The sequence below is a fragment of the Caretta caretta genome, chromosome 22 (genome assembly GCF_965140235.1).
Source record: "Caretta caretta isolate rCarCar2 chromosome 22, rCarCar1.hap1, whole genome shotgun sequence".
NCBI lineage: Eukaryota > Metazoa > Chordata > Testudines > Cheloniidae > Caretta > Caretta caretta.
In genome coordinates this window covers 5168655-5192881 of record NC_134227.1, presented here as the reverse complement: position 1 = coordinate 5192881, position 24227 = coordinate 5168655, and the positions used below count along the sequence as shown (strand labels likewise).

The 24227-nt window shown below is 45.8% G+C and overlaps 1 protein-coding gene across 13 annotated transcripts in view; it reads left to right on the top strand.

The window, feature by feature from the left end:
- The window catches only part of PKNOX2 (PBX/knotted 1 homeobox 2), a 753686-nt gene that overhangs the window by 682818 nt on the left and 46641 nt on the right, over positions 1-24227 (top strand). For all 13 annotated transcript variants that reach the window (XM_048827274.2, XM_048827271.2, XM_048827275.2 and 10 more), the window contains 2 exons: positions 5460-5536; positions 11946-12124. In XM_048827274.2, coding sequence (XP_048683231.1) covers positions 5460-5536; positions 11946-12124 — 256 coding nt within the window. The remainder of the gene's footprint in view (positions 1-5459; positions 5537-11945; positions 12125-24227) is intronic.

Sequence of the window (24227 nt, the reverse complement as noted above, 5' to 3'; positions counted from 1 at the left end):
TCCCAGTTCCCTCAGCCTCTCCTCATAAGTCATGTGTTCCAGTCCCCTAATTATTTTTGTTGCCCTCCGCTGGGCTCCTTCCAATTTTTCCACATCCTTCTTGTAGTGTGGGGCCCAAAACTGGACACAGGACTCCAGATGAGGCCTCACCAATGTCGAATAGAGGGGAACAATCACATCCCCCGATCTGCTGGCAGTGCCCCTACTTATACATCCCAAAGTGCCATTGGCCTTCTTGGCAACAAGGGCACACTGCTGACTCATATCCAGCTTCTCGTCCACTGTAACCCCTAGATCCTTTTCTACAGAACTGCTGCTTAACTGCTCGGTCCCTAGTCTGTAGCAGTGCATGGGATTCTTCCTTCCTAAGTGCAGGACTCTGCAATTGTCCTTGTTGAACCTCATCAGATTTCTTTTGGCCCAATCCTCTAATTTGTCTAGGTCCCTTGGGCTCTTCAGTCTAGCAGGGAAAGGTAGAACATGATCCAACGGCTGGAAGTTGAAGCTAGACAAATTCAGACTGGAAATAAGGTGTATAATTTTAACAGTTAGGGTAATTAACCACTGGAACAATTAACCAGGAGTTGTGGTGGATTCTAGATCCCTGATGATTTTTAAACCAAGATTGGCTGTTTTTCTAAAATGTAAGTTCTAGGAATTATTTTAGGGAAGTTCTATGGTCCATAATATGCAGGAGGTCAGACTAGATGATCACAGTGGTCCCTTCTGGCCTTGGAGTCTATAAATCGAAACGAAACTGCAGAAAAACCTGAGTGTCTCTGGATTAAGTTTAGAAGTGTGTGCAACAAGAGTGATGTAGTGGTGGGAGTCTGCTATAGACCACCGGACCAGGGGGATGAGGTAGATGAGGCTTTCTTCCGGCAGCTCACGGAAGCTACTGGATCGCATGCCCTGATTCTCATGGGTGACTTTAATTTTCCTGATATCTGCTGGGAGAGCAATACAGCGGTGCATAGACAATCCAGGAAGTTTTTGGAAAGCGTAGGGGACAATTTCCTGGCGCAAGTGCTCGAGGAGCCAACTAGGGGGGGCGCTTTTCTTGACCTGCTGCTCACAAACCGGGTAGAATTAGTGGGGGAAGCAAAAGTGGATGGGAATCTGGGGGGCAGTGACCATGAGTTGGTTGAGTTCAGGATCCTGACACAGGGAAGAAAGGTAAGCAGCACGATACGGACCCTGGACTTCAGGAAAGCAGACTTCGACTCCCTCAGGGAACGGATGGCCAGGATCCCCTGGGGGACTAACTTGAAGGGGAAAGGAGTCCAGGAGAGCTGGCTGTATTTCAAGGAATCCCTGTTGAGGTTACAGGGACAAACCATCCCGATGAGTCGAAAGAATAGTAAATATGGCAGGCGACCAGCTTGGCTTAATGGTGAAATCTTAGCGGATCTTAAACATAAAAAAGAAGCTTACAAGAAGTGGAAGGTTGGACATATGACCAGGGAAGAGTATAAAAATATTGCTAGGGCATGTAGGAATGTTATCAGGAGGGCCAAATCGCACCTGGAGCTGCAGCTAGCCAGAGATGTCAAGAGTAACAAGAAGGGTTTCTTCAGGTATGTTGGCAACAAGAAGAAAGCCAAGGAATGTGTGGGCCCCTTACTGAATGAGAGAGGCAAACTAGTGACAGAGGATGTGGAAAAAGCTAATGTACTCAATGCTTTTTTTGCCTCTGTTTTCACTAACAAGGTCAGCTCCCAGACTGCTACGCTGGGCATAACAAAATGGGGAAGAGATGGCCAGCCCTCTGTGGAGATAGAGGTGGTTAGGGACTTTTTAGAAAAGCTGGACGTGCACAAGTCCATGGGGCCGGACGAGTTGCATCCGAGAGTGCTGAAGGAACTGGCGGCTGTGATTGCAGAGCCATTGGCCATTATCTTTGAAAACTCGTGGCGAACCGGGGAAGTCCCGGATGACTGGAAAAAGGCTAATGTAGTGCCAATCTTTAAAAAAGGGAAGAAGGAGGATCCTGGGAACTACAGGCCAGTCAGCCTCACTTCAGTCCCTGGAAAAATCATGGAGCAGGTCCTCAAAGAATCAATCCTGAAGCACTTGCATGAGAGGAAAGTGATCAGGAACAGCCAGCATGGATTCACCAAGGGAAGGTCATGCCTGACTAATCTAATCGCCTTCTATGATGAGATTACTGGTTCTGTGGATGAAGGGAAAGCAGTGGATGTATTGTTTCTTGACTTTAGCAAAGCTTTTGACACGGTCTCCCACAGTATTCTTGTCAGCAAGTTAAGGAAGTATGGGCTGGATGAATGCACTACAAGGTGGGTAGAAAGCTGGCTAGATTGTCGGGCTCAACGGGTAGTGATCAATGGCTCCATGTCTAGTTGGCAGCCGGTATCAAGTGGTGTGCCCCAAGGGTCGGTCCTGGGGCCGGTTTTGTTCAATATCTTCATAAATGATCTGGAGGATGGTGTGGATTGCACTCTCAGCAAATTTGCGGATGATACTAAACTGGGAGGAGTGGTAGATACGCTGGAGGGGAGGGATAGGATACAGAAGGACCTAGACAAATTGGAGGATTGGGCCAAAAGAAATCTGATGAGGTTCAATAAGGATAAGTGCAGGGTCCTGCACTTAGGACGGAAGAACCCAATGCACAGCTACAGACTAGGGACCGAATGGCTAGGCAGCAGTTCTGCGGAAAAGGACCTAGGGGTGACAGTGGACGAGAAGCTGGATATGAGTCAGCAGTGTGCCCTTGTTGCCAAGAAGGCCAATGGCATTTTGGGATGTATAAGTAGGAGCATAGCGAGCAGATCGAGGGACGTGATCGTCCCCCTCTATTCGACATTGGTGAGGCCTCATCTGGAGTACTGTGTCCAGCTTTGGGCCCCACACTTCAAGAAGGATGTGGATAAATTGGAGAGAGTCCAGCGAAGGGCAACAAAAATGATTAGGGGTCTGGAACATATGAGTTATGAGGAGAGGCTGAGGGAGCTGGGATTGTTTAGCCTGCAGAAGAGAAGAATGAGGGGGGATTTGATAGCTGTTTTCAACTACCTGAAAGGGGGTTCCAAAGAGGATGGCTCTAGACTGTTCTCAATGGTATCAGATGACAGAACGAGGAGTAATGGTCTCAAGTTGCAGTGGGGGAGGTTTAGATTGGATATTAGGAAAAACTTTTTCACTATGAGGGTGGTGAAACACTGGAATGCGTTACCTAGGGAGGTGGTAGAATCTCCTTCCTTAGAGGTTTTTAAGGTCAGGCTTGACAAAGCCCTGGCTGGGATGATTTAACTGGGAATTGGTCCTGCTTTGAGCAGGGGGTTGGACTAGATGACCTTCTGGGGTCCCTTCCAACCCTTATATTCTATGATTCTATGATTCTATGAAATCTCTGAAAGTTTGACAGAAAGCTCAAAGATCTACTTTTCAAACAGATCTCTTGACAGAAACACACATATTTTGCACCTCTAAAGTTGGATTTGTGGGTACAAACAGTGTAACAGGGGCTTGATTTTGCTCCCGTTCAAACCAATGGAAAGACTTTCATTGACATAAATGTGCTTGGTCTTGTGCCAAATGGGGTAACTGAATATTTAATCCAGTTTGTGGATGCCTGTCAAGGCTGATTCCCCACTCTGGCACTTTGAGTGCAGAAGGAGGGGGCTTGCAAGGATTCTAAAAATTGATACTGGCCACTCCAGGTTTGTATTAAACTCCCAAGGTTACAGTTTCTCTCTGATCTTGGATGGGTAGATGCTGCCACCACCCAAGTGCAAAAAACCCCTTTGGACCCAGGAGCACTTGGGAATACCTCCCAGTGTGGTACCCTCAAGCCCTTTTACCCCCTCCCCCCCTCTGGGGAAGAGCTGAGAAGAAAACAAAGGAAATCAGCTGTTGCCACCAGCTATTTAAACAACATGTGCACAAACCCTTTAGGACACAAAAAACCCAGTCCTGTTCTTAAAAAGGTAAATTTTATTAAAAACAAAAAGCAAGAAAATACATCTGGAATTTAGGCTATTGCAAGAGTTTTAAAAAAGCAAATATAATAATTTAGCATCAAGAATGTTTTTTTTGAGGTCCAGCTTAATGGTTACCAGCAAAGCAAAAGCATTTGGGGGTTAGCACAGAGGACTCCACAAACCTTACAGAAATAAAAGAGAGAAATCTAATCGTGTCTTTCTAGACATTTTCTGATCTACTTACATATCTGGGGTTTCAAATTGAGTAGTTTGAGGTATGATCTGGTGATTTTCATACCTGGTTTACAGCTTTTTACAGCATAGCTTCAGCCCTGTCTCTGTTCTGTCACCTTTCTCCGGAGAACAACAACAGACAGACAAAGGGAAAGTTTTTCCCCAATTTAAAAAGTTCTAGGCCTCCCATTGTCTCTTTTGGTCAGGTGCCCACTCCCTTCTTTTTACTTATGGACTTTTTTAACCCTTTACAGGTAAAGCAAGTAGAGAACAGCTACTAACAGGGATTTTATAGCTAACTGGCTGGCTGGGTGTCCATAAAAGGGAGCTGCCCCCGCCCCTTCATTTATCACAATGCCACTATCCATTTGTATGCATTGTACAAAATTGGCATGTATGAGTTTAGAAGCTTAAAGTGATTGAACTCAAGTAGCACACACAGGAAGTTTCCTATCATTCATACTGCATATACGCATACAAGGTAAGGCTTCTGTAGTTCATTTCCGTCTTATTGCCACAATAAGACCCGAGTTCTTGAAGCTCAATCCTGAGTTTTCCAGTTAATTTGCCTTCTTTCTTCAGGAGTAAGTAATGCAGCTTCTTCCCCAGAGCTCCTATAAGTTACCATGATAATTCTGTTGGGTTCGTCATTTTATACTGATTACAAGGGTCACAATCCCTATGTAACGTTTAGATCAGATCTGTGAATAAAATGTCCCAGCAATCACAAGCACTCATTATCACAAAATGAGTGGAGACCAGATGAGATAAACCAAGGGCACTTCCTGTTCTTTAAATAATAATCAAACCAAGGTAAAGTTCCCAAGAGTTTGTTCTAAAAGTCCCCAACACACTAAAATGTGAGTGCTGCTTCTATGGATTGGTGGTAGAGGGTGAATGCAGATGGCTATTTTGGCAGCTGTGATGCAAATAGTTTTAATAGTAACATAAATGACAGCTTCCAGACTGGCAAGGTTTCAGCTAGGTTCCCTGCTCTGGCTTTTCTCTGCTGCCATTGAATGTGTCTAGTGTCTATTACAAGAGGCCTTGCATACTACTGAGCAATGGGTTCGCATTTGGGCTTTCAATTCCCGTGTTCAATTGTAGGGAAAGGAGCACTTCAAAACTTGGTAATGCTGAGCCACCCAGAACAGAGGTGGGGCACCCTTTAATAGAGCTCATCCTGGTAAAACTCAGATCACGACAGCTGACCCTGACCCTCTGCTCCTCAATGCCTTCCTCTAGGTAATGCACTATAATTATGCTATTGTCTCTTTTCAGCACCCTTACCCAACAGAGGATGAGAAAAGGCAGATAGCAGCACAGACAAACCTGACACTTTTGCAAGTCAATAACTGGTGAGTGAACCTGAGTGTGGGGGTTGTGGAATTTTCCTGCTTTCATAGTTATTAAACTGCTGGAGTCACCTCACTACTCTCAGTGTCCCTGCCTAGCCTGTGACTTTAACCACATGGATAGCAGGATGCTGATTCAGTTGCCTTATTGGCCATTTCCCAGAAGAAAATCAGCATCAGAGCCCAAGGAAGAGGTGTTTTTCTGTGGTTGTGAGGTGTTGTATCTGAACAATAGAGTAAGGTGGAAATAGCTCCTAGGGAAAAGAGACAAGATTCAAACCTGAGCACCTTATGGACTCAGGTTGGTTCTTCTTAGTCTGAAGACAAAGGAGTGAATTTATATCCACTGGTGCTTAAAAAGAAAGTAGACATAAAAAGAAACATCTCTATATAAATTGCTTACAAAACATTTAAAATCGTGCTCCAGGTACAGTAACTCTCCACTTAACGTCCTCTCGCTTAACGTTGTTTCGATATCACGTCCCTGCTCAGTTATGGAACATGCCCCGTTTAAAGTTGTGCAATGCTTCCCTATAATGTCCTTTGGCTGCCTGCTTTGTCCACAGCTGGCAGCCCCCCTATCAGCTCCCCAACAGCCCCCCCACAGCGCCTCCCGCCCACCGGCAGACCCCACGGATCAGCACCTTTCCCCTCTTTCCCTGCCTCCTGCCCGCAGCAATCAGCTGGCTTGCGGGGTTCAGGAGGGAGGGGGGAGGAGCGAGGACTTGGCACACAGGCTCCCCCTCCCTCCCCTGCCTCCCGAACACCGCAAACCAGCTGATTGCCACCAGTACGAGGCAGGGGAGGGAGGGAGAGGCTGCGCGTAGAGTCCTCACTCCTCCCCCCACCCTCCTGCCCCCAGAATGTCGCAAGCCAGCTAATTATAAAACTAACTTAAACAGAAGCTGGTCCAATAAAAGATATTTCCTTGCCAACCTTGTCTCTCTTAAACCTTTAGTGTCACTTACCTCATTTCCACTCCTTCAGCCACATTTTCCGCTGGTGTAAGTTTGTGATGTCCATGAAGTTATATCAGGGATGAATTGAGCCCTGAGTGAAACTTTTAATTCATGGAAAAGGCTTTTCAAAAGTGCCCATGTAACTTAGGAGCCTGAGGGCCAGATTTTTAAAAGTATTTAGGCATCTAATGATGCAGATAGGCACGTAGTGGAATTTTCAAAGGCAACCCACCAATCAAAAGTAATCAATGGGAGCTTTTGGTTTTCAAAACATAGAATCATAGAATATCAGGGTTGGAAGGGACCTCAGGAGGTCACCTAGTCCAACTCCCTGCTCAAAGCAGAACCAATCCCCAATTAAATCATCCCAGCCAGGGCCTTGTCAAGCCTGACCTTAAAAACTTCTAAGGAAGGAGATTCCACCACCTCCCTAGGTAACGCATTCCAGTGTTTCACCACCCTCCTAGTGAAAAAGTTTTTCCTAATATCCAACCTAAATCTCCCCCACTGCAACTTGAGACCATTGCTCCTTGTTCTGTCGTCTGCTACCACTGAGAACAGTCTAGAGCCATCCTCTTTGGAACCCCCTTTCAGGTAGTTGAAAGCAGCTATCAAATCCCCCCTCATTCTTCTCTTCCGTAGACTAAACATCCCCAGTTCCCTCAGCCTCTCCTCATAATTCATGTGTTCCAGACCCCTAATCATTTTTGTTGTCCTCCGCTGGACTCTTTCCAATTTTTCCACATCCTTCTTGTAGTGTGGGGCCCAAAACTGGACACAGTACTCCAGAGGAGGCCTCACCAATGTCGAATAGAGGGGAACAATCACGTCCCTCGATCTGCTCGCTATGCCCCTACTTATACATCCCAAAATGCCATTGGCCTTCTTGGCAACAAGGGCACACTGTTGACTCATATCCAGCTTCTCGTCCACTGTCACCCCTAGGTCCTTTTCTGCAGAACTGCTGCCGAGCCATTCGGTCCCTAGTCTGTAGCGGTGCATTGGATTCTTCCATCCTAAGTGCAGGACACTGCACTTGTCCTTGTTGAACTTCATCAGATTTCTTTTGGCCCAATCCTCCAATTTGTCTAGGTCCCTCTGTATCCTATCCCTAACCTCCAGCGTATTTACCTCTCCTCCCAGTTTAGTGTCATCTGCAAACTTGCTGAGGGTGCAATCCACACCATCCTCCAGATCATTTATGAAGATATTGAACAAAACCGGCCCCAGGACCGACCCTTGGGGCACTCCACTGGATACCAGCTGCCAACTAGACATGGAGCCTTTGATCATGACCCGTTGAGCCCGACAATCTAGCCAGGTTTCTATCCACCTTATAGTCCATTCATCCAGCCCATACTTCTTTAACTTGCTGGCAAGAATACTGTGGGAGACCGTGTCAAAAGCTTTGCTAAAGTCAAGGAACAACACATCCACCGCTTTCCCCTCATCCACAGAGCCAGTTATCTCGTCATAGAAGGCAATTAGATTAGTCAGGCATGACTTGCCCTTGGTGAATCCATGCTGACTATTCCTGATCACTTTCCTCTCCTCTAAGCACTTCAGAATTGATTCCTTGAGGACCTGCTCCATGATTTTTCCAGGGACTGAGGTGAGTCTGACTGGCCTGTAGTTCCCAGGATCCTCCTTCTTCCCTTTTTTAAAGATGGGCACTACATTAGCCTTTTTCCAGTCATCTGGGACTTCCCCCGATCACCATGAGTTTTCAAAGATAATGGCCAATGGCTCTGCAATCACATCCGCCAACTCCTTTAGCACTCTCGGATGCAACACATCCAGCCCCATGGACTTGTGCATGTCCATCTTTTATAAATAGTCCTGAACCACTTCTTTCTCCACAGAGGGCTAGAGGGGCTCTGCCCCTAGTTGGTTCCTCCAGTACTTGCACCAGGAAATTGTCCCCTACAGTTTCCAAAAACTTCCTGGATTGTCTGTGCACCACTGTATTACTCTCCCAGCAGATATCAGGGTGATTGAATTCTCCCATGAGAACCAGGGAGTGCGATCTAGTAACTTCTGTGAGTTGCCGGAAGAAAGCCTTGTCCACCTCATCCCCTGGTCCGGTGGTCTATAGTAGACTCCCACCACGACATCACCCTTGTTGCTCACACTTCTAAACTTAATCCAGAGACTCTCAGGTTTTTCTGCAGTTTCATACTTGAGCTCTGAGCAGTCATACTGCTCTCTTACATACAGTGCAACTCCCCCACCTTTTCTGCCCTGCCTGTCCTTCCTAAACAGTTCATATCCATCCATGACAGTGCTCCAGTCATGTGAGTTATCCCACGAAGTCTTTGTTATTCCAATCACATCATAATTCCTTGACTTTGCCAGGACATCCAGTTCTCCCTGCTTGTTTCCCAGGCTTCGTGCATTTGTGTATAGGCACTTGAGATAACCCGCTGATCGCCCCTCTTTCTCAGTATGAGGCAGGAGCCCTTCCCTCTCATGCACTCCTGCTCGTGCTTCTTCCCGGTATCCCACTTCCCCACTTACCTCAGGGCTTTGGTCTCCTTACCCTGGTGAACCTAGTTTAAAGCCCTCCTCACTAGGTTAGCCAGCCTGCTTGCGAAGATGCTCTTCCCTCTCTTCGTTAGGTGGAGCCCATCTCTGCCTAGCACTCCTCCTTCTTGGAACACCATCCCATGGTCAAAGAATCCAAAGCCTTCTCTCCGACACCACCTGTGTAGCCATTCATTGACTTCTACGATTTGACGATCCCTACCCCGGCCTTTTCCTTCCACAGGGAGGATGGACGAGAACACCACTTGTGCCTCAAACTCCTTTATCCTTCTTCCCAGAGCCACGTAGTCTGCAGTGATCCACTCAAGGTCATTCTTGGCAGTATCATTGGTGCCCACGTGGAGAAGCAGGAAGGGGTAGCGATCCGAGGGCTTGATGAGTCTACATGTACACACCTAACCCCAAGCTCCCACTGGGCCCTGCTCCGTAGAAGTGTAGAAGTGGAACCAGACAGAGTGTCTGTGCCCGAGAAGCCAGAGCCAGAAACTCTGCCTGGAGCTGCCCATACTGAGGAAAGCTTGGAGCTGAGCTTTGGGGGAATTTTTGAAAATCCCTCTAGGTTCGTATCTGCATCATTAGACACCTAAATACTGATAAATATCTGGGCCTTGGGCCTAAATGTCATAGTGGCAGGCAAACTAGAAAGATATAGACAAATCAAGAGCTGTAGAATTATTTAGGACTATGGGATTGTTTATCCAGAGAGTGTTGCACTGTTTGAAGAGTATACTGTAGAATGTATGGACTGAGGAGCAGGGTAATTACATGGAGCATTGCCTGGAGAGTACTTTACTGTTTATCATAGAATCATAGAGTATCAGGATTGGAAGGGACCTCAGGAGGTATCTAATCTAACCCCCTGCTCAAAGCAGGACCAACCCCAACTAAATCATCCCAACCAGGGCTTTGTCAAACCAGGCCTTAAAAACCTCTAAGGATGGAGATCCCACCACTTCCCTACATAACCCATTCCAGTGCTTCACCACCCTCCCAGTGAAAACGTTTTTCCTAATATCCAACCTAGACCTCCCCCACTGCAACTTGAGACCACTGCTCCTTGTTCTGTCATCTGCCACCACCGAGAACAGCCAAGCTCCATCCTCTTTGGACCCCCCAGCAGGCAGTTGAAGGCTGCTGTCATTATGTGGGGTCATCATCAGCCAGGACTATGTTTTATTGTTACTTCTGTCATTTCATTCTGCTGCTGTTTCATTTGCAGCACACAATAATGCCAGACTAAACTGAGCAGTAGAATGATTAAATATGGAATGATAACGTTTACTTATAGTAATGATTAAGTCTACCAAGGGCCTGTACTGACTGATGCCTAGTAATATCATGTAAACTCTAGCCACAGTAGCTGGTATACATTTGCAATCACCCAGTGCCCCCTGCTGGTGAAAATATACGTAATGCAATAATTAGTGTTTTATTTTTCTACAGAGGATAATAGTCAGCATATTGCTAGTAGTTATAACAAAGTACTTACTTGTGAAATAGGGTAACCTTTTGAAAAGCACCTAAGGGCTTGTCTTCAAAGGCAAATAGTTCAGAATAGCGATAATGGAGTAGCAAATGCCGAACAACTATTCTGCACTAACTCCCATTGTGGACACTTTACTCTGCATTGCCTTTGGGTTAGCTTTCACTACTTTGGAAGTGGACTAAGCAGAAAAAGGCACTCTTGATGTGGAATAAAAGTGTCCACATGGGGAATGAATGCAGAACAGCTATTGTGCTTTAAAATCACATCCTAGCTTACTTCACAGTAACTTCTCTATGTAGACAAGCCCTAAGCCGTTTAGGAGTCAAGTTTTCTTTTCAAAAGTGACTTGGGCACTTAGAGACAGATCTAAAAGGGGTTTAGGTGCCTGAACAATGTGAGAGGTATTGATTATGACCAGGAGACAGAGGGCTTGTCTACGTGGCTGCAGGGTGGACTATAGGGGTGTGAATTGCAGCATGCACCAAAGTGTATCTGCCTAACAGCGAATGAAAAGGTACCTAGTTCACATTAACATAGTCCTGTTTGAAAGAGGACTACGTTAACACAAAGTAACTTTTGGTTTGCACTAGCAGTGTCCACACAGGGCAGTTAGAGTGCAACACTTTGGCGTGCTCTGCAATTCACACACCCTTAGTCCACACAATGGAGCAGAGTAGCAGCCGTGTTAGTCTGTATCCACAAAAAGAAAAGGAGGACTTGTGGCACCTTAGAGACTAACCAATTTATTTGAGCATAAGCTTTCGAGAGCTACAGCTCACTTCATCGGATGCACTGATGCTCAAGCTTATGCTCAAATAAATTGGTTAGTCTCTAAGGTGCCACAAGTCCTCCTTTTCTTTTTACAATGGAGCAGTGGAGACATGGCCAGAGACTGCACAGGCTGCCTGATCAGATGACCTGTCTCAGGGGTCTAACTCTGAGAGGGTTTGCAGCTGAGAATCCCAGGCAGAGGGACCATGAACCAGGTGCACCAGGGCAGCTGCTTGTGCACCTAAGGCTCGCTGCTCTCCCCTCTCTTCCCCTGGGCATTTTACTCCTGGCTAATGTAGGGCACTTCCCACTCAGCTGGCCAGCATCTGCAAATCTCTCTCTTCGGCACGTAACTATCCCCAGGCACACCATATGGAGCCTGGGTGAAACTGAGCTGCCTAACCAAGGGCTAAACCTTCCACTAGGCGGGGGCCACCTGGGGCTGAGCCATTTCTAAATCTTTTTAAAACTCTGGTCCTTAGGAACCTAAGTCTCATTGAAAATCAATGGAACTTAGTCTTCTGAGTCACTCAGATGCTTTTGAAAATGTTACCCACAGTCAATAAGTGAAAGAAGATAATTATTCGAAAACCTTGTAATAATTCTGAATCTTCAACAGTGCAAGTAACTCCCTGTTTTTCCCCATGGGAAGGTTTATCAATGCCCGACGGCGCATTCTGCAGCCCATGCTTGATGCAAGCAATCCAGATCCAGCCCCCAAAGCCAAGAAGATCAAATCCCAGCACCGTCCTACTCAGAGATTCTGGCCCAACTCTATTGCAGCTGGAGTGCTGCAGCAACAAGGAGTCAATCCTAATACCAATCCTGACGGTAAGAATGGGGCAGGGACATGGCATGGGATTGACTCGGGAAGTCTGTAGTGCACATCTGCCTTGGTTATTGTACTTAATGTCAGTAATTAAGAATGTTTGCCTGTTAACGAGCATGCGGTACATTCACACTCTTTGCTTTCAGTTTCTATGGGGTAATGCCAGTTCTGGAGAGGAGAAGTGTGAGGTCTTCTTTCTTGAATTTTATCCAGTTTTTCTCACTGTACTTCTGCATATACTGAGGAGACTCCAGATCACCACATGCCAGTTAGTCATGCCCCTCCAGGCTGAAAAACTTTACTGGAGAAACAGCGAGGTTAGAAACAGTGAGACTAGTATGATCCATAAAAATATGTCACACCCCATCCAGCCACTTACCTCCTTTAGCACCAATCTCCTCACAGGTTTTGATGGACAGGGCTGTGTTCATCTGGATCCTGTGTCCAGCTCAGCAGGGTGTAACTTTCTTATTTTCTTCCCATATGAATGTATTTGGTGGTGCCTCCTCCCCTCTTGTGCCTTCCTGGCAGGGTCACTGGGACAGCTTGGAATGGAAATTCCAACCACAGGTAACCCCCACTTACTTGTCAGCTAGTTGGAGACTCCCAAGAAATAACACAAACACATGCAAGCTATTCAACAGAGTAACTATATTAAAGAGAAAATAAATATAACAGAGTAAAAGGCTATCTCAGGGTCACCAGTGCCCATGCTGATAATACCCATGAATTTCCCCAGTCACATGACCTAGTAGAGCAAAAGTAAAATTTAGTGTCCAGTTGGTACGCGTACCTCCCAGGGGCCCTTGATGACCTCTGACTACAATATCTTCTGTAGCAGCAATACACAACTTGGCTGGCTTGGCTCAGTACAGCCCAAAAGACTCACATGTGGGGTAGGATGATAAGTCCCTCCACAGGTTTAATACGCAGCAAGTAATAAAATCCCGAAACCCTTATCCCTGGCTTAAGGACGCAGTTCAGGGAGTAGGGGTCTCCCAAACAACGTGCCTGGGTATCTAATTAAAAGATGGTGCACGCACAACTCCATGAACGATTCTCAGGTTCAGAGATCGACCTAGACACTTCAGCTCTGCTCAGGGGCTGACGATCGCTGCTGGCAGGCATCCTCTTCCTGCAGGAGTCAGGATCTCCCCGCTCCACAAAGGGGTGCAGGGCTCAGGTGCAGATTATAATAACTCTGCTAAAAACACAACTCCTGATCTCCTGCCCCAGCGCTCAGCCACGCTCCCAGCAGGCGGGCAGCCCTGAGCGAGCACCAGAGCAGCACTGGCCACGTGGGGCCTGGTCTGTCTAGGAGCTGAAAGGCTCACGCCGCCCGGCTGGGGAGAGAATTTTCCCACAAAACTCTGTGTGCTGAGCGCTCTCCTGAGGAGTGAAAGCACCAAGCTGAGGGATGTTGCTGCCAGGCATCTGGAGGCCAGTTGTCAGGGGAACCCTGCATGCAGGCCTGGGGCTCACCAGCTCCCCCATACCAGTCCTGCCCCTTCAGTGGCTGGCTCCAGCTCCTCCAAAATGGCTTCTCCCCTCTCCCAGCGCTCCCACATCCTGCTGGTCACCCTAGCTCTTCTTCCGGGGTTCTGACTGGTCAGTCATGTGACTCTACTCCCCACCACCCCCAGACATGGCCCCTCCTCTGAGCAGGCAGCTGGTGGCCATCCAGGCACGCTGCCGTCCTTCCCCGGAGCTCCAGGGGCCATCGCTCGAAATCGTGGCTCTCCTCGCTCCCTCGGGGCTGCTCACAGTCTCTGAATCTGCCCTTGGTCCCCCTTCCTCCCGGGACAGCATGCGTCTTCCTGTGCCAGCAGTACACAGAGCCAGGGGCCAAGCTGAGCCTCCCGGGGGTTACAAATATATCATTAAATGTCTCCCTTTGGGAGGATGGGTTGCCAGATTCTCTTAGGAAGCTGTTTATTGTAAGGCACTTGTTCAAGAAACCTTTCTAAACATTTGTATTGTTGATAAATAGAGGAAGTTTGTGAGAATGGGATGTCAAAGCAACTCCATAAATATTCAAAGCACTCTGATTTCTTCATATTAGCTTGGCTGTGATCTGTCTCATTGTAGGCTAGGTACTTAATGGAGACTGTGCTTCTTTCATTTAGGGTGACCAGATGTCCCGATTTTATACGGACAGTCCTGATATTTGGGGCTTTTTCTTATATAGGCACCTATTACCCCCCACCCCCTGTCCCAATTTTTCATACTTGCTATCTGGTCACCCTACTTTCATTGTTCAATGATCTTCTGCTGGAGGTGAATGAGAACCAAGTACCCATGCGAATTCTGCTAGATCTGTCGGCTGACTTGATATTGTTGACTCTGAGATGTAGCTGACATGGTTCCAGACAGTCAGTCTTGAGCGGTTCCATTATTTTCTTGCTGAGAGGACCTATAAGGGAAGTGTTGGGAGACTGCTCCAAAGATACGGCAGACATCTTTTGTCACTCCTCCTGTTTTACCTGTATATGAGGCCATTGGTTCCTGTATTGTAGAAGATTTTAAAATTGCAAGAGATTTTGCACAGTGTAAGGTGGGTAGGTGACACCCAACTGGGGTGTCTCCTTTTCTCCCCTCAGTTATTGCTCTTGTTGCCAGTTGTTGGCTATGTGTGTGTTCTCACTGTGTCCTATGCCAGCTCTGTGCAGGTAGCTGACACAGCAGACCTGGATCGAACTGCCCAAGAAGTCCACAGACTTGGTTCAGTGGAAAGGCAGTCGACCAGGTTTATTATTGATGAAGCACGGTCCTAGTATCCCATAGACTCCACAGGACCACCAACACATGTATGCCCATTACAGTGGACCAGTTCAGTGAACGGCGGGACTTTCCAGTCCCCCCTCGGCCAGCCAAAGACACTCCCTCTGCAACCCCTCTTTTATACACTGATAAAAATAAGTTACATACTGCTCCTCTGACATGGCTAGTTACCACGCTTTACCTTCTACCTGTTGGCTCCATCAAAACATCTCTATCCATTACTCTGTCATTCAGAGGGGTCAGCGTGTCCTTGCATCATCTTCAGGAAGTGTGTTTACACCATAACCTTGTATCAGGGTGTTCTGGCACACTCCTTCTGGAATGTGTTTATGCACGTGTCCAGTGCCTACCACTTCTTAGCCAGGTTCTTGCCAGGTTCTGTGAACTTGAAAGCAGGCATGTTTTGTAACAGGGCCTGACTTTTGTTCATAGCCTAACTCTTGCTAACTTTGCTTATATCAGCAGGACTTGATTTTAGTACAGGTCTTGGGTCTTACCAGGCCTCTTATACCTGGCCTCATGTCTCAGGCTCTTTCTACTACAGCTCTGCATGCTTCAGGGAATGTTGGGAGCCCCAGGAAGTCTCCCAACCACGCACCAACATCTCCTGCTGCTCCCTGAAGCTCCCCTGGTAGGAGTCATCACTTCGCCAGCCAAGGAGAATGGGAAGGTCTTAGGAGCATAGTTCTTCCAGTCAGTGGAGAGGGGGATGACTGGGAGCTACCTGTTCCCTTTTATTTAACCTCTGGCTCTAGTTATATCAGTATGTCACAATGAGCCTTGTATATTTCAGTGTTATTGGCCATTCTCGTAGAATGCTGTGACGTTTTTAATATGGGCATTTCACAAAATTCTTTAAGTATTTCTCCAACATCACACCCGTAGTCATAACCAGCAGTCTATCTTTTAAGAGGATGGTAGGGTGAGATTTTTCAAACTATTTAACATTTAAAATGTAATGATCCTCAGTTTACTAATTTGCCTAATGTTGTAGGCATTAGCTCTGAGACAACTTCCTTATTACAATTTTTTCGTAAAGTCTGCCTGACACCAGCATTAAATTGCAACAAATATTAGCTATTATTACTGTTACTATTACCATTAAAGTAGCACCAAGTGTTATCAGGTTAGATTGGGCCCCACTGTGCTAGGTGCTAACAAAGATACCGTGAGAGATGCTCTCTGCTCCAAAGAGCTTGCAATCTAAATAGACAAGAGTGGGAGGGGAAAGAGAATGGAAGCAGATTGCCCAGGATTATACAAAGGGAGCCAGGAATAGCAGCCACAACTTCTGACTCCAGGTCTAGTACCCCATCCAGTAGACCTAGTTGCCTCAGCACTCTGGCTCCCCTAAGTAGTAAAACAGGTTGCTAGTTTTTAAGATGCACCAGAGGCAAATTTTAAGGTGATGGAAATAGTGGTTTAATTGGTCAGCATAAGTGAGGGTGAACATAAGATGGATGAATTCACACAGGGTAGGGCTGAGGTGCTGGGGATGTAACAGGAAAACAACCAACCGGATAGTGAAAGATAAAGTAAGCCCCAAAGTGGAAGTGTCAGAATTGAGGTTGCCGGTGCATATGTAATATGATAGTCTTTAATTACATGATCACGTACTCTTTTTCCACAAGACTCTGCCTCATTCAGTACAGAGGAAGGACCGTGCTCAGGGAATAAGGCAGCTATTCAGTTTTTCCTTTCATTCTCACCATTCTGTGTGTGGCTTCTGCCCTATCTAGTGCCACCATCCAAACCCTGCACCAAATATTAAATTATTAATTTCCTGTTGGGCTTTTCTATGGCGCTCATCATTGTGATATCTGAAACTCTCAACCAGTATTGAATGTATCTTCACAACTCCACTGAAGTTATGAGTGTATTATTTGCCCCATTTTACAGATGGGAAAACTGAGGTGAAGTGATTTATCAAAGATAGATTTCAGGACCACCTGACTTCCATCCCCATGTTCATTCCTCCAGCCCACAATCTATTACTGCTAGCAGGACTGAGCAACTCCCAGTGACTTTAGTTGCAGTTGTGAGCACTCAGCACTTCTTCAAATCAGTCCCAGGTGTCTCTCTGTCGGACCCAGGTGAGTAAGGAACACACAATTAGTGGCCATCTATAGAAATGTGGATTAACATAACTTGTCCCGCATCACACAGGAACTCTGAAGCAGAGCTGGAGAAAGCATTCCGATCTTCTGACAGCTACAGCCTGAATCACAAAATCATCCATTCTTCTTCCTGCAGTCCCCCCTCTCATTCTCTACATGCCTTTCAACTTCAGAGAAAGTAAGGTAGAGGTCCTATAGAACTGCCTCATTCCCTACACAACCCAGATTCAATGTCTGAGTACCATCCATCCTATGCGCTGAATAAGGTAGAGTCCCGTGATCATGTAATTAAAGACTGTATCACAATATATATGCACAAGGAATGGAATGCAATCTTAACTCTGGTTTCAGAGTAGCAGCCGTATTAGTCTGTATTTGCAAAAAGAAAAGGAGTACTTGTGGCACCTTGGAGACTAACCAATTTATTTGAGCATAAGCTTTCGTGAGCTACAGCTTACTTCATCGGATGCATTCAGTGGAAAATACAGTGAGGAGATTTATATACACACAGAACATGAAAAAGGGTGTTATCATACACACTGTAAGGAGAGTGATCACTTTGAGCTACAGTGTGTATGATAACACCCATTTTTTCATGTTCTGTGTGTATATAAATCTCCTCACTGTATTTTCCACTGAATGCATCTGATGAAGTGAGCTGTAGCTCACAAAAGCTTATGCTCAAATAAATTGGTTAGTCTCTAAGGTGCCACAAGTCCTCCTTTTCTTTAATCTTAACTCTGGTATTTCCTAAGTTTCAAGTGCTTGACTTTGCAGTTTTAATTATGTTATTTGGACACTTTTTCCAGTGTAATTTCTTTTGTTTTTTAAAAAGAGGAAAATAATTCTGTTGTGTGCATCTGTAAGTACCCTCATTATGCATCAGCAAGGTCTGAGCCCACATCTCCAGCACAGGCTTTCACAATTTGAGCTACATTAGCTGGTATCAGGAGAAGGTTGCTGGTCTTTGTGAACCAGCCACCAGAGGCAGATTGAAACAGTGTGAGAGTAACTCCATTTTTAGACATCAGTGCCAAGCACAAAGATATGGAAGGTTCCTTCTAAGAGGCATTGTGGCTAAGTGAATAGGATTTGAGTCTCCCTTATGAGAACTATTTTTTAAAGGGTAAATGGGATGACCCAGGTAATTGCAGGTCCCCAATGTTCCAAGACTTATAGAAAATCAATATTAAAATTACATGGCACACAGTAAATTGATTCAAAGCTGGCTAACTGATAAGTCTCAAAATGTAATTGTAAACAGGCAATCATGATCAAGCAAGAGAGTGTTTCCAGTGGGGTTCCAAGGGGATTGTCAATGACCTGGAAGAAACAATAAAATCATCACTGATAAAGTTTGTAGATGACACAAAAATTGGGGTTGTAAATAATAAAGAGGACAGTTCACTGATACAGAGTGATCTGGATCACTTGCACAAGCAAATATGCATTTTAATACAGCTAAATGTAAATATATATACATCTCATAACAAAGAATATAGGCCATACTTACAGAATGGGGAACTCTATCCCGGGAAGCAATGACTCTGAAAAAGATTTGGAGGTGAACATGAGCTCCCCGTGTGATACTGTGGCCAAAAGGGCTAATTCGATCCTGGGATGAAAAAACGGGAATCTCGAGCAATAGAGAATTTATTTTATCTCTGTATTTGGCACTGGTGCGAATGCTGCTGGAATATTGTGTCCAGTTTTGGTGTCCACAGTTCAAGAAGGCTGTTGATAAATTGGAGTGGGTTCAGAGAAGAGCCACAAGAATGATTAAAGGATCAAGGTGCTCAATCTATTTAGCTTAACAAAGAGAAGGTTAAGGGATGACTTGATTACAGTCTGTAAGTACCTACTTGGGGGACACATATTTAATAACGGGTGCTTCCGTCTAGCAGGAAAAGGTACAACATGATCCAATGACTGGAATTTGAAGCTAAACAAATTTAGCCTGGAAATAAGGTGTAAATTTTTTAACAGTGAGAGTAAGGAACCATTGGAGCAATTTAAGAAGGGTTGTGGCATCACTGACTATTTTAAAATCCAGATTGGATGTTTTTCTAAAAGCTCTGCCCTCGGAATTATTGTGAGGTAGGTTTTTGGCCTCTGCTATGCAAGGGATCAGACTAGATGCTTCCAAAGATCTCTTCTGGCTTGGGAATCTAGGAATAAAACAACTGCTTTAGCTAAAGAACCATTTGTAATATTGTTCGAAGACCGCGAACCAACCTTTAATTCTATTATTAAAGACTCAGGGGAGAATTGATTTTTTGCTATATGGGATCAGCCTAAGGTCAACTTGCTCATCACACTTGAAACACTAGCTGTTGGAAGTTAGGTAGGAAATATGGTCTAGAGAAAAGGGTCCTGGATGGGGATTGAGGGGACCTCTCTATGGAACTTAGATAGCCCCACTGAGCACCTCTCAATATTTAATGTGTTTATCCTCACAACAGCCCTGTGAGAGATATTTTTATTCCCATTTTTACTGATGGGGAGCTGAGTCACAGAGAAATTAAGGGCTGGATTCACAAGGGGACTTCGGCGTTGCATCATCTTATTCCTAGGTACCCTGCCACGTAATCAAATTCACAACCCCAAGTTAAGCACTTAGGCTTCCTATCCAATGCCTGGGGAGAGTTAGGTTCTTGGGACACCCCGGACTGATAGTCACCTTGTTACCCCTTCCTCAGTGAGAGAGAGCCTTGCCGTGGTGTATGCATGCCAACTCCCTTGCACCACAAGCCTTCAGCCACTCAGGCACTCTCCTCTGGGCTGTGCCAGTTCTCTTTTGCCTTGCACGTTAACAGTCCCTGAGTCCCCTGATATTCAGTCCCTGTCACTGGCTACTCACAGAAATCCCAGATCCTCTCCCCCGAAAGGAGCAGTTTACCAGTTTTACTGTAAACCACTGCTCCGGTAAACCACATAGAACTTGTAATGAACCAAAAGAAGGGTTATTTAAGGAAGAACAGAGATTCTACTAGAAACAAAAGAGAGTGAGGGAAACAAATAGCCTTTAAGGCCAGAGTTCAGGGAATCCTCATTGCCAGATGGAGCACTGGACAGGGGAGACTTTAATCTTAGGGACAGGCAAACACCAGGCAAGAATAACTTGCTATCACTGTTCTTTGTGGGCAAAACAAAATCATAAATGAAAACTTGTGTCTAATAAAGTAGGTTTTCCTCCCAAAGTTCAGACTGTTGTACCCAAGAATGAGGATCCAAACTCTATGAAAACACCACCGCTTCACAAGAGGTTTTCTCAGTGAGTAGATACAGAGTGCTTCTCCTTCTCCTGTGCTACACTGAAAACAGCCTTTTGTGTCTGTTCCCAGAAATCCTGTCTTGTTGTGAAGTTCCTTTCTTACCCTCACATGGTTTCAATTGTTTGCAATTGCCTCTGATGTTTTTCCACTGAAAGTTTTAGCATTGCAAAATGCAAATGGGCCATCACTAAGACACATTAACCACTTGTCAAGGTTCCTCCCCCACTCTGAACTCTAGGGTACAGATGTGGGGACCTGCATGAAAAACCTCCTAAGCTTATCTTTACCAGCTTAGGTCAAAACTTCCCCAAGGTACAAAATATTACACCCGTTATCCTTGGAATGGCCGCTACCACCACCAAACAATTACTGGTTACTGGGGAAGAGCTGTTTGGACACGTCTGTCCCCCCAAAATACTTCCCAAAACCTTGCACCCCACTTCCTGGACAAGGTTTGGTAAAAAGCCTCACCAATTCGCCTAGGTGACTACAGACCCAGACCCTTGGATCTTAAGAACAATGAACAATCCTCCCAACACTTGCAACCCCCCCTCTCCTGGGAAATGTTGGATAAAAAGCCTCACCAATTTGCATAGGTGACCACAGACCCAAACCCTTGGATCTGAGAACAATGAAAAAGCATTCAGTTTTTTAAAAGAAGACTTTTAATAAAAAATAGCAGTAAATAGAAATAAAGAAATCCCCCCTGTAAAATCAGGATGGTAGATATCTTACAGGGTAATTAGATTCAAAACATAGAGAACCCCTCTAGGCAAAACCTTAAGTTACAAAAAAAGTACACAGACAGAAATAGTTATTCTATTCAGCACAGTTCTTTTCTCAGCCATTTAAAGAAATCATAATCTAACACATACCTAGCTAGATTACTTACTAAAAGTTCTAAGACATTGGTGAGGCCTCATCTGGAGTACTGTGTCCAGTTTTGGGCCCCACACTTCAAGAAGGATGTGGATAAATTGGAGAGAGTCCAGCGAAGGGCAACAAAAATGATTAGGGGTCTGGAACATATGAGTTATGAGGAGAGGCTGAGGGAGCTGGGATTGTTTAGCCTGCAGAAGAGAAGAATGAGGGGGGATTTGATAGCTGTTTTCAACTACCTGAAAGGGGGTTCCAAAGAGGATGGCTCTAGACTGTTCTCAATGGTATCAGATGACAGAACGAGGAGTAATGGTCTCAAGTTACAGTGGGGGAGGTTTAGATTGGATATTAGGAAAAACTTTTTCACTAAGAGGGTGGTGAAACACTGGAATGCGTTACCTAGGGAGGTGGTAGAATCTCCTTCCTTAGAGGTTTTTAAGGTCAGGCTTGACAAAGCCCTGGCTGGGATGATTTAACTGGGAATTGGTCCTGCTTTGAGCAGGGGGTTGGACTAGATGACCTTCTGGGGTCCCTTCCAACCCTTATATTCTATGATTCTATGATTCCATTCCTGTTCTGTCCCTGGCAAGAGCAGCACCCAGACAGACACAAACCCTTTGTTTGTCTCCCTCCTCCCAGCTTTTGAAAGTATCTTGTCTCCTCATTGGTCATTTTGGTCAGGTGCCAGCAAGGTTACCTTTAGCTTCTTAACCCTTTACAGGTGAGAGGAGCTTTCCCCTGGCCAGGAGGGATTTCAAAGGGGTTTACCCTTCCCTTTATATTTATGACACGCCCCCCAAATCTCAGCTAGGGTGAAACACTGGCTGGGATTTCTTCCTGGAGCTCTAGGAAAAACAGAGTTAATAAGACACATGCATCTCTAAATATACTACCAAGTACATAAAGACTAACAATATTTTCCACATCTCAAGGACGATTTTAACCAGTTGACTCTGGGAAACTTTCACGGGAGAGTGCATCAGCCACTTTGTTAGAAGCTCCTGAGATGTGTTGGATGTCGAAATCAAAATCTTGGAGAGCTAAACTCCACCGAAGAAGTTTTTTGTTAGTTTCTTTGACGGTGTGAAGCCACTTCAGTGCAGCATGGTCGGTTTGCAGGTGGAAACGCCGTCCCCAAACATATGGGCGTAGCTTTTCCAGAGCGTAGACAATGGCGTAACATTCTTTTTCAGTGACTGACCAGTTGCTTTCCCTCTCAGACAGTTTTTTGCTGAGAAACACTACAGGGTGGAATTCTTGATCAGGTCCTTTCTGCATTAAAACTGCTCCCACACCATGCTCGGACGCATCTGTGGTTACTAGGAACGGTTTGTCAAAGTCTGGGGCCCTTAGTACAGGGTCAGACATGAGTGTCGCTTTAAGCTTGTTAAAGGCCTTCTGACACTTTCCGGTCCACTGAACAGCATTTGGCTGTTTCTTTTTGGTTAGGTCTGTCAGTGGGGCAGCGATTTGGCTGTAGTGCGGTACAAAGCGTCTGTAATAACCGGCCAAGCCTAAGAAGGATTGAACCTGTTTCTTTGACTTTGGGACAGGCCACTTTTGGATAGCATCCACTTTGGCCTGTAGGGGGCTGATAGTTCCTTGACCCACCTGGTGTCCAAGGTAAGTCACTCTGTTTAGGCCTATTTGACACTTCTTAGCCTTAACAGTTAGTCCTGCCTCCCTTATGCGCTCAAGGACTTTTTGTAGATGTTCCAGGTGGTCTGCCCAGGAATCCGAAAATATGGCCACATCGTCAAGGTAGGCGACTGCATATTCTCCTAATCCTGCTAGGAGACCATCTACAAGTCTTTGGAAAGTGGCGGGTGCATTTCGCAGCCCGAAAGGGAGTACATTAAATTCATACAGCCCGAGATGTGTGATGAAGGCTGACCTTTCCTTGGCAGATTCATCTAGCGGTACCTGCCAGTACCCCTTGGTTAAGTCCAAGGTAGAGATGAACTGGGCCCGTCCCAGTTTCTCTAATAGTTCATCTGTGCGTGGCATTGGATAGTTGTCTGGGCGAGTTACAGCCTTTAGCTTACGGTAGTCCACGCAAAAACGTATTTCCCCATCTGGTTTGGGAACTAGAACCACTGGAGATGCCCATGCACTTTCAGAGGGGCGGATTACCCCCATCTGTAACATATCCTGGATCTCCCGTTCTATAGCAGTTTTAGCTTGAGGAGACACCCGGTAAGGTTGGACCCTAATTGGGTGAGCATTACCTGTGTCAATGGAGTGGTATGCCCGTTCAGTCAGTCCTGGGGTGGCTGAGAACGTTGGCGCGTAGCTAGTGCACAGCTCCTGGATCTGCTGTCGCTGCATACGCCCAAGGGTCATGGAGAGGTTCACCTCTTCCACACCACCAGCACATTTCCCTTCGTAGTAAACACCTTCAGGCCACTCAGCGTCGTCTCCTCCCTGGGCTGTAAACTGACAAACCTTTAATTCTCTGGAATAAAAGGGCTTTAGAGAATTAATATGGTACACCTTAGGCTTCCGGTTGGAGGTGGGGAATGCTATGAGATAATTAACAGCTCCCAGGCGCTCCTGGACCGTGAATGGCCCTTCCCACGATGCTTCCATTTTATGGGCCTGGAGCGCCTTTAAGACCATGACCTGGTCTCCTACTTTGAAGGAACGCTCTCTGGCATGTTTATCATACCAGGCTTTTTGCTCTTTTTGAGCATCCTGTAAGTTTTCTCTAGCAAGGGCTAAAGAGGTTCGGAGGGTGTTTTGTAGGTTGGTTACGAAGTCCAGAATGTTAGTTCCTGGAGACGGTGTAAATCCCTCCCATTGCTGCTTCACCAACTGCAATGGCCCCTTAACCTCACGGCCATATACAAGTTCAAATGGGGAAAACCCTAAACTGGGATGTGGTACAGCTCTGTAGGCAAAGAGCAACTGCTGCAATACTAGGTCCCAATCATTGGAGTGCTCATTTACGAATTTACGTATCATGGCCCCCAAAGTTCCATTAAACTTCTCTACCATGCCATTTGTTTGATGGTGGTAAGGAGTGGCAACCAAGTGATTTACCCCATGAGCTT